The following is a 13076-nucleotide window of genomic DNA, read 5'->3' as shown; positions in this document are numbered from 1 at the left end:
GATAATTACTTAAATAGCCCAAGTGCTGGAATACAACTCTTTTATTGCTTACACATTAAATAATTTAAGTTTTTGGTTTCACTTGTTGTATGTTATTTGTTTGCTTCAGACCCTGTTCATGCTTTTCATTTCAGGTAATCCACTGGAACTTCTGTGAACCAGGCTACAACCATTCAGCCCTCCTTTGCCCTTAGAAGACATACACTGTCAGAATGGACAACAGATCAGACCCAGAGAACCTGCCAAATTCCACTCTAAGTGGAAATGCTTCCAGTGCCCAGCCTGTCTCACACAGCCTATTGGAAGTCATTGCCATTGCTACTGTGTCAGCTATTGTTAGCCTCATAACAATTGTGGGAAACATTCTGGTAATGCTCTCTTTTAAGGTCAACAGTCAGCTAAAGACAGTAAACAACTATTACTTACTCAGTTTGGCTTTTGCCGACCTCATTATTGGAGTGTTCTCAATGAACCTGTACACATCTTACATTCTCATGGGATACTGGTCACTAGGAAACGTGGCTTGTGACCTCTGGCTGGCACTAGACTACGTGGCCAGCAATGCATCAGTGATGAATTTACTGGTCATCAGCTTTGATAGGTACTTCTCCATTACAAGGCCTCTAACTTACAGGGCTAAGCGTACCCCAAAACGAGCTGGCATCATGATCGGCCTGGCATGGCTAGTGTCGTTCATATTGTGGGCGCCCCCCATTTTGTGCTGGCAGTATTTTGTCGGTGCGAGAACCGTTCGTTCAGATCAGTGCCAAATCCAGTTCTTCTCTGAGCCTGTCATCACATTTGGGACGGCCATAGCAGCCTTTTATATCCCTGTGTCCGTTATGACCATTTTGTACTGCAGAATTTACAAAGAAACCGAGAAACGCACCAAAGACCTAGCCGAGCTTCAAGGGATTGCATCTATGGACAGCCATGAGAACTCAAAACCCCAGAAACACATGCTGAGATCCTGTTTCAACTTTAGCACTGACAGAGAAAGGACCCAGGCTTCATGGTCCTCCTCTAACCAGAGTAAAATCACTAATGCCACCACGCATTCTGAAGACATGTGGACCAAATCAGACCAGGCTGCCACGTTAAACAGCTACAGCTCATCTGAAGACGAGGAACGACCTGCTTCCGAGGCGACCTTGCAGGAGTCTTACAAGAACCACGACCAGGCGCCAAGCGAGAACAGGCAGCTTATGTGTTATGACGAAAGCGGTTGTTTCACCCACCCTGTGAAGAATTCTTTACAGAAAAAGAGCAAAAAGTGTATCTCCTACAAATTCAAATTAGTCCAGAAAGAAAGCAACCTCAAGAAAATCAGCAAAAAAGAAGAAAGGATGGTGTCGAAGACTTGTTCCACGTCGGAGCACGTGGCCCTTACCGCCACCAAAACAATAGACCCCACCCTGAAGAGCCAAATCACCAAACGCAAAAGGATGGTCCTTGTCAAGGAAAAAAAAGCAGCGCAAACGCTAAGCGCCATCCTCCTGGCCTTCATCCTCACCTGGACTCCATATAACATCATGGTGCTTGTCTCTACCTTCTGCTCTGACTGTGTCCCACTCTCACTGTGGCATTTGGGCTACTGGCTATGCTACGTGAACAGCACCATAAACCCTATATGTTACGCCCTCTGCAACAAGACTTTCCAGAAGACTTTTCGAATGTTACTCCTCTGCAAGTGGAAAAGGAATCGTGGGGAGGAGAACCTGTACTGGGGCGGTCAGACACTGCAGTCAACTGCAAACTGACATAACATGAATACGTAACGGTGAAGCAGTTGCATGACGGAATGAGGAAGAACGTTACGGACCGACAAACGCGTTTTCCTTTATTATATTTTAGTCACCGATGATTTGTATTTGCCTTGCTGTACCATGTATGAGTCATTTAAAGATGGTTGTGTAAAAAGAGTTACGGCAGTGTGCATTTGTGTAGCCAAAACTTCTCTGAGTTATTTAAAGGACATTGTGTTGCTTGTAAAAAAAAAAGTAGAAAAGAAAAGAAAAGAGAAGAAAAGAAAAGAAATAAAGAGCTTTTTCTTGGTTTGCTGGTTTCATCCAGTCACAATAATTTTGTCACGTTTACAATGTCTTTTCTAACATTTTGTAATGGCTGTAAACATATATGTTGCCTGACTGATGTGTTTTAGTAGTGGCACTCTGTTCTCAAGGGCTAATGTTTAACCTGTGTCAAAGGACTTTGTTTACAGACAAACTGAATATATCATGTTTTCATATAGCTATGTATTACTGAAAACAGGAAAAAAAAACACCGTTAAGATTGTGAGATAAGTACTTTGTTTTGAATCAATACAATTACATTGTGACTGTTTGTTCAATGTACACTGAATAGATTTAAAAGAAAAAAAAATCCTGTTCTACCTTTTGTTGTTTATGAAGCATATTGACAAATTATGCTACACCATTCTGAATCAACTAAATGAACATTTTTTCCTTAATGTCATGTCTATGTTCTTACTAGGTTGTCACTATACCCTTGCAAAGGCTTTGTGAACAAGGCTAAATCAAAAAACTCCAAGGGAGCCCATTCAAATCTAACTCCTACGAGCCAGTGTGAAACATTGAGACCTGGAGCCATGTCATTCACACACTAAAATACATCGCCTTTCAACACTGTAGATGTGCCCTGAGTATTGATGTTGTCCACTGAAGTGTTAGATGTTATTCATTGTGGGAAATGAGGCATAAAATCTCCTGAAAGAATCTGAAAGTTATTTTGTGGTTGTATTACAATCCAAGTGAATAGGTTTTCCTCCTCCTTTGGTAATGATTTGGAATTCAGTTCATACAAAAATAATACATTTCACAGAGTCCTTTCGGGGGCTCTTTAAAGTTCATTGTGCTGATGTCTTTATTAAGAGGTAAAAATTTCATCTGGGTTGTGTTTGCTCTGTGTTCTTTTGTGTGCCAGTGTGCTTTGATTTTTACTTATGTATATACATAAAATACACATTAAAATAGATTCATTTAAATTTCCAATTAAGTGATTTTTTGAAACAGTGAAAAATATAGGGTGTCAGACACAAGACAGCTATTTTGAATTTTCCAGTCTATTTTGAGGGCCAAAGTCTGCATGAAAAAAAAAAAAACTGCAGCAAAGTTCAGTTTTCCTCATTGGTCTTTTGTGAAACCCTGTTACACGCCTCAGGATTTCTCAGTTAGCCAGATAAATCACGGGATATTTTTTGCTGAGAATTTTCATCCATCCACCTTTTTTTTTTCCCCCAGACTGATAAGTGTGTTGATATACTGCTGTATACCACATGACTTCAGTAATGTAGTGATTCATCATTGCCCGTATCCTCGTGAGACCTCATAATTTTCTTTCTGTTCACCTCAGTCATCAATCAAAGGCAGTTCTTTAAACTGATTTTACAGGAAGACTGATTGTTACACTGCATGATTCTTAGGCTGAATGATGAATTGCAAAGATATTGAATAAAACTGTAGCTTTGTATCTCAATTTGAAGCAATTCCATGTGTGTTTCTCATGCTATTTCAATTTCAGCAACAAATAAGTGTTTCATTGCGTGGCCTACCCTGATATCAGTCATCTACAAAGACAGTTCTGAACAAAGAAATTAATAAATAAATGTGCTGAGGAGCCATTGTGTACTTGACAGATGTTTAGCACAAACATGGGCCAAGGTGTAATTTTTGTGTGTGTATATGACAAGCACAAAAAAATTATTAGGAGAAATGAATTAAAAAAATTCAATATTACCTGTTATGCATTGAGCATTTGACCATTACTGTTAAAAAAATAATGCATTTTCTTCTGTAATAAAGTGATATTTACTCTGATAGACAGATTATTAACTCAGATGATTAAAAACAAAGGAGTCAGAAAAAAAAACACACAAAATGAGTCAAGAGCTTATTTACCATCACAGTTTATTACCACTGAATTTAAATAAGTTTATATTTCATAGCTAAACATTTTGCATGAATTCATCATCTCCATTCACAGCTGTGCACCACATCCACAAAATATTATAATGAATATTTAATCATAAAAAGCTCTGTTTCAAGTAGATGTAGAACAGCGTTGAGGTAAATTGTGTTTCAGTTGCCTTGGACCGAATTGAACATGCAATTCAAAAGAGTCATTCTGGAGCTGAAACAGCATCGCCCACAACTCTGCAGAGGAATCATCACTGTTTTATGAATCTCAGAAGCAGGAACGGTGAAAGCATACATTACAGTCCCAGGGTTAAAAGACATTTAGAGAACGTTAACTGTACTCAATAATAATTAAAAAAAAAAAATATGATATGCTGGGAGAAATCATGATGGATACAACATGGAATTTTCCAAGCGGGAATATAATAAGTGATTCACACGGAAAACGGGTGTATGAAACGTCTGTGCATCCCTGGCTGATCAGTGAGTGTGTGTGTGAACAGTGTCGGAAAAACAACAAGCCTGTCCGTACGAAAGACGGTTTTTATGCTCTCATGTTAGAAAGTCTGAGGTTAAACGCTTAATGATGCGGAAAGAAATTCTCGAGGAATAAAGAAAAAAGAATCAAGATAGAAAACTCAAGTACAAGAACAGGGTGTTACAGGAGAAGAAAAAGCTACTCTCACATGACAGCACTACCTCCTCTTCAGAGCTGCACTGCGGCTGCCTTTGCTGCCTCCCCCTGGCTTACTGGAACCCTTGGAGAAAAGCTTGGTCATAAACTCAGACACATCTGGCAGCTCTGGGTTGGGGTTCAACATATTCATGGACTGCTCCATTTCCTGTGAAGAATACATTGAAATTGGACAAGCATTAAATGAGATAAGTCAATGACTACGTAGATAACTGCTTTTTGAGTAGCGTGTTGTGTTTGTGATGTTTATGTGGAAAAAAACACAATTTTAAATACCTTTCTCATTTCAGGGTCATTGGTGTTGACCACCTTTGGAAGCAGGACAATGATCAGCAAGGGAAGGACCATCATCATAACCTGTACAAAAAAAAAAAAAAAGGAAAAAAGAAAAAAGAATTTTAATAATGAAAAAAGAGGTCCTTAAGAACATTACCAAGGTTATTTATTTAACAACAATATCAAACATCTATTATTAACAGACAAACACCCACAAAGCAGGTGTTTGAAAACAACAACCACAACAACAAAAAGGTAGGAGGAAACAGGGGGTCAGTGCCAAAACTGCAAAGGCATAGTCACTGAAGGATGTCAGCTTGTTTACCATTGGGTTCATGAGGAAATCTGTCCATCCCCAGGTCTCCCGCTTCAGGAAGTAGATATGCCGGCCACTTGATCTCATCTGAAGCGGGTATGGCTGTCTGACAACCTCAGAAGTCTTGATGTAGTTTACCTGACGAGCCCTGAGATATTGGGAGGAAAAAAGGTTCGACAGGGTTCATGTATTACTCGGCCGATTTATGCAACATGCATTAACAATGGAATTAATGATGACTGTGGTGGGTTACCTCATTTTCCCTTTAGATGTTATGTCCACACGAACGGGATCAAATTTGTAAGTCGGCGAAACGACTTCCACAACATACGATCCAGATGGGACATCGTTCACGGCAAAACTGCCGTCAATCCTGAGAGGGTAAGGAAGGTTTTCATTAACGACAAACGAGGAAACTGAAATTTACTGGAGAGCTACAACAGAAAGGACCATGCTGTCAAACTAGAACACGGTTTGTACGCCGTCTCGCATTGATTAGCCTTGCTTTACACGTTAGTAACATTACAGAGCACGTTTGGCACTTTGATTGCAACCCGAGACAAACTTATATTCCAAACTCGATGTTACACAGCTATGTTACACAAATCAGTCGGGCAACCCAGATGATGACACAATGGAAGACGAGTTTTACACAGACTAAACACGGTGAACGGATAAAACGTGTCTGGAAAGAATGGAACACTCAACACGTTCACATGAACAACGTTCAAAGCCAAACATCGAGGCTAGAGACTTGTCGTAGCATGCGTGACCGGTGATTTACTGGTGTCGTTGCGCAGATTTACGTCTGAAATGAACTTACCTCAAAAAGCCGACATACTCCTCTCCCTCTACCAGCACCCGGGCTGAGGAAACCCAGTCCTGCAGTTTCACTCCTGTAACTATAGCTCGCCCTTCTATTTTAAAACGGTCTCCATTAGGCTGTGCAGAGACGCTTACAGGCCCTGATTCCGGATCAGCGAAACAACACACTAATACGTATAAACAGTTCAACAAAATGCCAACGTATGATATCCTTTTAAGGTGCTTCATTCTGTCTGGCTTGTAGTAAAGACAATTCTAAGTCCACAATAACAAACGAAACTGAATTGTTTTCGTTTCTGCTTTATTTCCTTGTGCCGTCTCTGAGCAACACCTGCCAGAAACGGAAGTAAAAACATCACGTGACGGCTCTACGTATCTCTAACTTTATTGGCAGCCATGGGTAGACACACACTTCCTACATAAACTGAGATCATTATCTATTAAAAACGACTCTTAGGAATGAGATTTACGTAGAAGCTGTGGTCAGTATCAGTCCCCATATTCAAAACATACTCACTGCTATGTTTCAACTCTAGGTACCTGTTCTTGATTCAAATAAATGGTAATGTGTGTATAAGTGGAAGCAAACATCAACAGACAACATTAAAAAGATCTCTACTGCTGAATGTTCATGTCTAACATTAATCATTCATCACACACTCATATTTCAGGCACATTTTAGCAAAATTTATTTAAAAGCTGATTAAAAGGAAAAAAAAAAATCAATGTATGTACACCCATACGTTTCATTCCATGATCAGGCAAAGACACAAAGAGTTCTAATAACTTAAGACTGCTGCAGTTCAAGTTCTTGATTGAAGACTTCAGAGAAAGTAACATAGCAATAAACTACATTCTTATACGCTGATCACCACACAACAGGTTCAAAAGAGCTTGGCACTTGGTTGAGTCGCCTGTATCCAGACAGTCTCGTAGCCTTGATTGTGTGCCCCTTTAACAAAAACAATCCACTTCAATGTGAAGCAGTTATTTGACGTGTTGAAGAAGGGTACTGCCACGCTCGCTCCGAAACCCCCTCCTCTTCCTCCATATGTCCAGTTTTTTTTTTTTTTTCATTTTGTATCAGGGAGTGTCTGAATTGATCAGTTCATCTTATTCCCTGTGTATACCGGGGTAAGTGCTTCAGTTCCCTGGGTCTGACTGAGTGAGGCAGTCAACCCAGGCTGTCAGAGAGAGAGAGCAGCAGCAGCTCTGCAAACTGCAGCAAGTGCGTCCGTGTCTGTGTGTATGAGTGTGTGTGTGCGTGCGTGCGTGCATGTGTGTGTAGTGGTTTCTTCCTTAGAGTGCTACATTGACGCATCAGCGCAACTGAGATAGAAAGGATTCAATAACCTGGGGGGAAAAGAACACAGTACAGTATGAGAAATAATGTAAGAGGGATTGATCCAATGCATGAATGAAACAAATTTGCTTTTCTTCTTTAACACCAGAATGTAAAGAGATGAACTACCTTGGCTAGTTCTCCAACTGTTCCTGGTACTGAGCTTAATCGACTGCCTTCCTCCCACATCTCCTGAAGTTGCTTCCTCATTATCTCAACATTCCTGCAAGCACGGCACTTATGGATACTCAAATAATTCATTTCAAATGTCATATCTTATGTAATACAGCTTATTGTAAATGACAATTTTAAATATATATATATATATATTTATATATATATATGAGCATTTATCATAATTTTTATATTCCTCAATTTTTAAATATGAATATCAAGCATGAGAGTAAATTTTTGAACTACGCATTCCACTCTCAGGATCTATATGTAGATGAAAGGTATATACTTGTCGCGGGAGGAGTCCGTTTGTAAGTTTTTGCCATTTGCAGACAGTTCAGGCCACCATTTTTTAATGACAGACTGAACCCAGTGCAAAGCCACCGTCAAGTGTCTACGACAGGAAAGAGAAAAAGTAAAAATGAGTTTTCAGTTGCGCTGAAAATCAAAATCGACATGTCCTTGAAGGTCTTTGGACACAATATGTGGAGAGGACAGAGAAAATAAGGTGAGTGACAGATTTATTTGGTCTCTTCCGGTGACAATAAGTAGCCTTAAGATAATGATAATGTTATTACCTTTCTGAAAAGTCAACATTTCATATTAATTAATGTCTGAAAAAATAATGTTACAGCTACCCCCAAGCTTGGGTATGACATAGCACTAATGTTTCTTTCAGATGTTTCATCCATCTAATACTACTGGATGTCAGCAAAATTTACACAGCTGTGATTAAACACGGCCCAATTTGACCATACTCCTCCATCAGAGTACTGCTGAGGTGTGAAATTCACAGCAACTTACACATCATATTTACTGGCAAGTATGGCCTTCACTTGTGGTAAAAGGTCCACACAACAGCCGATTGATACAGATGTCTCTTCATCTTGAAGACTAGAAGGAAACAAAGATAACATGAACAACCTGTGACGTGTTTAATTAGTGTACGGGTGTGAGTCTGAATATACGCTGACAAACCTTTTAGACAGTACAGGCAGGCAGTCGACAAGAACACCTGTATCTTGTATTCTGTGAAAAGGAAAAGGACCAATTAAATACAAGTAGGTTTTCATGTTCAAATTGAGTTTTAAAATATAAAACTTTTATTACCTAATCAAGTATGCCACAAGTTCACTGGCGTTTTTTCGCCAGAGAGTCAAAGCCACGTTTAGCCTGAGATTCCTCCCAAAGAGCACGTGAGTCATCGCGTCGTGATCCTTCGACAACTGTTGAAAATCAGAAACATGAAATTCTGCTTAGTCCCAAATCAAACCACAGTTTGAGCCATTTGTTGTCTGTGAGGCAGTTGTCTAAAAGCAATAGCCAACTGGAGATTCTCATGTGCACATAACATCAACTTCCTGAGCTACAACTACTTCAAGGGCAACCTGCACAATGTACACAAAAGGACAGGTAAACATGGAGGTAAAATACATAAAAATATGCATAAATAAATATGCACAAGGTTACATGTTTGCGTGCATGTAAATCCGTAATATGGACAAGTTAAGGACTGGGGTAGGGCTTGTCACAGATAATAAAAAAAGGCAGCAGTTAGGCAGTAATCTCACTTTTCACGTGTTTGTTGAAAGAACTGTCTGGGGGGAAAAAAAAGCGACACGGTAACTACGGTGACATTAGCTCCTGTGTCTTCCCAAGCCGGCCCCTGACTCTCACCTCACTGAAGTAATCGCTGTACTTGGAGCCGGCCCCTGCCATCTTGGAGGCCTCTGCGGAGTTCACGGGGAAGCCGGGGATGCCATGGGCGGGCTCGGCGCAGGCAAGCTCGTTCTCTTTGTTTGCCATGTCACGGGCCCCGCCCGCGGGGGGAGCTCTGCGGCGCTGCCCGCTGCTCACCGCCACGCCGCGCGTCTTCCTCTTGCACGCGGACGCTCGTTTCGCTTTGCCAAAGTTGTGTGCGCAACGACCCACTGGAAATCTGCCGGGAGGGAGAGCGGACGAGTGAAGAACTGGTGTTGGTAACCCGGGACAAAACGCATTCTGGAGGGTGGGGTTAGTGAATAATCATTATCAAAATAGGCGATTTGTCAAAATGTTCGGTGGATTCTGAATGGTTTTGATTGGTTGCTGTCATCCACACTTTACACTCACCTCTCTTTATCTATTTCTTCCTTATTTAAATATTCCACCTAAAAGAGAGGACAGGCAATGGTAGTATTCCTCAAGTCTCCACAAATCATTTTGACCATGTCAGCTAACAGAGAGACCTGAATGTTAAAACGCAATCACTGATGCTAAATGAGGTTATAAGAGAAAAAGAGACACTGCATGTGTATAAACTAAATCACCAGTATGTGTTCAGTGGGAATGGGTGACACATTCATTAATTTACCTGGTGGAAGAGTCAAGACAGTTCTACTCATTCACAGTCACAGATTATTATACAAATTTGACCACTGCACTGCCACACTTAATAAACAGAAAAGTTTTCTATGACCTTATGGAAGCCATGGCACTATTTTTCTATTCCTCACTGGTGTGGAGCTGACAGTTTAAAATGTGACATCTTGAGAAAAACAAGTATTTTATTCCAGTTTACTCCCAAAAGTGCTTCACACTGGACTGGACTCAATCTAATGACATTCAAGTCTCTCGGCTAACTGTTTAGACATCCACCCTGTCTAAAGAGGTGTTCCAGAAAGTAAGATTGGTCAGATGCAATGCATATTAGGTAAAGACATTTGTTATTTCAACAGAAGCCTTACATTAGCCCCAACTAGAATGAGGACAGTATAACCATGCTAAAAATGCAACAACAAGAAAAGAATAAAGACAGGAATCTAAAATAAGTAGTAGGGTCATTTCCACATGAAATCAGCGAAGGAGCAGGTGTGAGCCTGTGCCTTGTCATAACTGTGTACCTCTTATAAATGACACTGAAACAGGCTTCATTAAACTATTCATATGGAAACTGACGGAAAGTTCCCACAACGGCAGACACATTTCAGTCCAAGTTTAAAGATATCCAATACCTATTAATACTACTACCACTAATCAAATTACTTAGTGCTGCGAACAAGTACAGTATAGACGTTCATGAGACACCCAGGGACTGGAGTGACATCTCAAGAGCAAACGCTCCTCACTGATCTCTTTGGACAAGGTAAAAACAAAAACAAATTGAAATGCAAATCAATCCACACCGTGTGTCTGTACCAAAAATTAAAAGCAGTAACTCGCAGCCGAGAACCGAGCCTCTACAAGTTACTGCAGCACAGTACTTACCACAAAAATGGGCCATTCGAATTCAGAAAAAGGGAAAGAAAAAAAGTGTGAAATAAAACAGCCCAGTGGTGGCACCAATCATTTGCATCTTCGAGGGTGATGGATTTTGTGACTTGACGACTGTTTATAAAAACCTGCATGTGGTAACCGTGTATTGGGAACTGAAGCCTGTAACCTCACATCTTAAACGAAATCATTACACACACACACACACACAGCTGATTTATGACTGATTTCATATGGAATGACACGATATTTAGGAGAATCTAAAAACTAATTCAAACGTCTTCCTCTCCTGAAAAAGCCTCCCTTGCTGTAAAGATAAGCAGAGAGTAAGAGTGTCACTACACTGTACTGTACACCCTGCTGTACTCACCTCCCTCATATTCCCCTCGGCTCCAGTGTGGATCCTGTGTTTGAGAGGGTTGCAGGGATGGGCCTGTTTGAGCCTGTGGAATTCTGTCTCATTTCCACCATGACTTCCAGAGGCCATAGTAAAGGACTACAAAATGAAAGGAAAATGTGAATAAAGAAACCAGTGGAGTAGAACCAAGAATTGAAGTACTGAAGCAAACTGAATTGCCTGCCGTGTAGAACAATGTGCAGTATTGATATGCGAGATATGTCTGGGCTTCTTCACTGGAGAAGTCATCGAGATCACACTGTGTACCTCTAGAAAAGGGATGTCGGTACAGAAATCGGCTGGTAATGTTGTCATGTTATTTATTAAGTGAAAACGAGGCCAACACGGTCAATATAGGAGAGTGGTAACATTAGCTTGTGCATTCATACTCTGTTCCTAATAAGCTAGCACTGCTCATCAATAAAAAAAAGAAAACGCTTAAACTCGACTGTAGTCTCTGAGCACGAACACCGTCTAACAGATTAACAGACTAACAGATTAATTATCTGTTAAGACTCTGTCGGATGTTGTTTATAAAAAAAAATAGCCCACAAAACCCGCCTTAAGATTGTTATCAAGCGATTAGCAACATTAGCATACGTATTTACTTCTGATCTGTTGAGGTGAGTCAATGATCTGTTTATGTCAAGTATTTAATTATATACCAAACTGATTGACCATCGGTGACAAACTACGTCAACTGTTTACAAAGGCTGGCTCTGTAATTTACGTAAACCACTAGTATCTTAACCTTTATGAGAGGCGGATATATAGTATCACACTAAATCAAGTTCATGGTAAAAACATCATACCTACGAAAATCAAAAAAACACACGCAAAAACCTTTCAACTTAAATCACTTAATTTAATTGCTGTTGAGCATTTAAGTCATATACACTCATAATCACTTCGCAACAACTGCATTCGAGGAAATATTTGTTTTACCTTTAAAGGGTTAATGAAAGGAGCCAGCAGTTAACCAGCTAAGCCCTCACAGAGGTTGACAAAAATAATACCGGTAGGTTAACCGATACATTTTGTAAAACAAGCTAAATATCTTAACCAATTGCATGTGGCTAACTGTGAAACTGACAAACCCCAAAAGAAATAATTTGGCCCGCTTGAAGAACGGAAGCTAACTTGCAAAATGCTAACGTTGGGTGGCTAGCGGAGAGTTTGCTGGCTAGTTAAGAATCGTCCCAATATCCTGGTAAGTCAGCAGAGCAGTCTAAGAAATATCCTCTCTTCACAAAGACAAGCGTAACCATGACAGAACTGGAGCTTATTCGTAGAAGAATGTTTTGTTAATATTACTCGTGTAGTACAATGCCCTGAAGAAACATACATTAGCTAGCTCGTTAGCATGCAGACATTCCAAACCATATGGTAAGAGACACGGAGCTCACCAGCAACTTTCTTACAGACACTCACTTACCGTCACATTTTGTACATTTCCTTGTGTTTTCCTTAAATTAAGTTGTGTATTTGTCCACAGTCTAACATAAGTTTCAATAAAGCAAGACTGAAAAGAAAGTAAATCCTGAAAATATCCAAGTCTACTAGACTGGGCGAAGTCAGGAGACCATTCAAACAAATACAGATCCGAATTTTAGGAATTGTGGGATTGACGTTAATATCGTGGCGGACTGTGTTTTTGGCGACATTTAGTGGCGAGTAGAGGTAATACCGCTTTGTGTACCTAGACAACTGTGGACTGTGTGCCAAAAGTGCATGGTATTATTTTAAGGCATGCAAGACGTTTAAATTGATTAAATTAATTAAATAATTTCATTTTAAATATATTTTATATTAATTTGATCTAAAAGATATTGTGAAGCACCCATTTTGTGCCTTTAGATCGGTGG

At 40.1% G+C, this 13076-nt stretch overlaps 3 protein-coding genes across 3 annotated transcripts; 1 reads left to right on the top strand and 2 right to left on the bottom strand.

Moving 5' to 3' along the window:
* The first annotated feature begins 239 nt into the window (after positions 1 to 239).
* Positions 240 to 1760, top strand: chrm5b (cholinergic receptor, muscarinic 5b). The gene has a single exon (XM_030770923.1). The coding sequence runs from the start codon at positions 372 to 374 to the stop codon at positions 1758 to 1760; it is 1389 nt and encodes a 462-aa protein (XP_030626783.1). The 5' UTR covers positions 240 to 371.
* Positions 1761 to 3916: 2156 nt separating this feature from the next.
* On the bottom strand, positions 3917 to 6363 carry emc7b (ER membrane protein complex subunit 7b). The gene is made up of 5 exons (XM_030771702.1): positions 6045 to 6363; positions 5475 to 5594; positions 5231 to 5369; positions 4906 to 4986; positions 3917 to 4777 (listed from the first exon to the last, which is right to left on the bottom strand). The coding sequence occupies exons 1-5, from the start codon at positions 6272 to 6274 to the stop codon at positions 4631 to 4633; spliced, it is 717 nt and encodes a 238-aa protein (XP_030627562.1). The 5' UTR covers positions 6275 to 6363; the 3' UTR covers positions 3917 to 4630.
* A 437-nt stretch (positions 6364 to 6800) lies between these two features.
* katnbl1 (katanin p80 subunit B-like 1) lies at positions 6801 to 12796 on the bottom strand. The gene is made up of 10 exons (XM_030771701.1): positions 12647 to 12796; positions 11185 to 11310; positions 9675 to 9712; positions 9240 to 9501; positions 8673 to 8788; positions 8541 to 8591; positions 8367 to 8456; positions 7852 to 7956; positions 7518 to 7611; positions 6801 to 7399 (listed from the first exon to the last, which is right to left on the bottom strand). The coding sequence occupies exons 2-10, from the start codon at positions 11299 to 11301 to the stop codon at positions 7367 to 7369; spliced, it is 906 nt and encodes a 301-aa protein (XP_030627561.1). The 5' UTR covers positions 11302 to 11310; positions 12647 to 12796; the 3' UTR covers positions 6801 to 7366.
* Between the last annotated feature and the right edge of the window lie 280 nt (positions 12797 to 13076).

This window comes from Chanos chanos, chromosome 4 (assembly GCF_902362185.1).
Source record: "Chanos chanos chromosome 4, fChaCha1.1, whole genome shotgun sequence".
Taxonomy (NCBI): domain Eukaryota; kingdom Metazoa; phylum Chordata; class Actinopteri; order Gonorynchiformes; family Chanidae; genus Chanos; species Chanos chanos.
The sequence above is the reverse complement of the archived record's forward strand: the minus strand, read 5'-3'. Positions and strand labels throughout refer to the sequence as shown.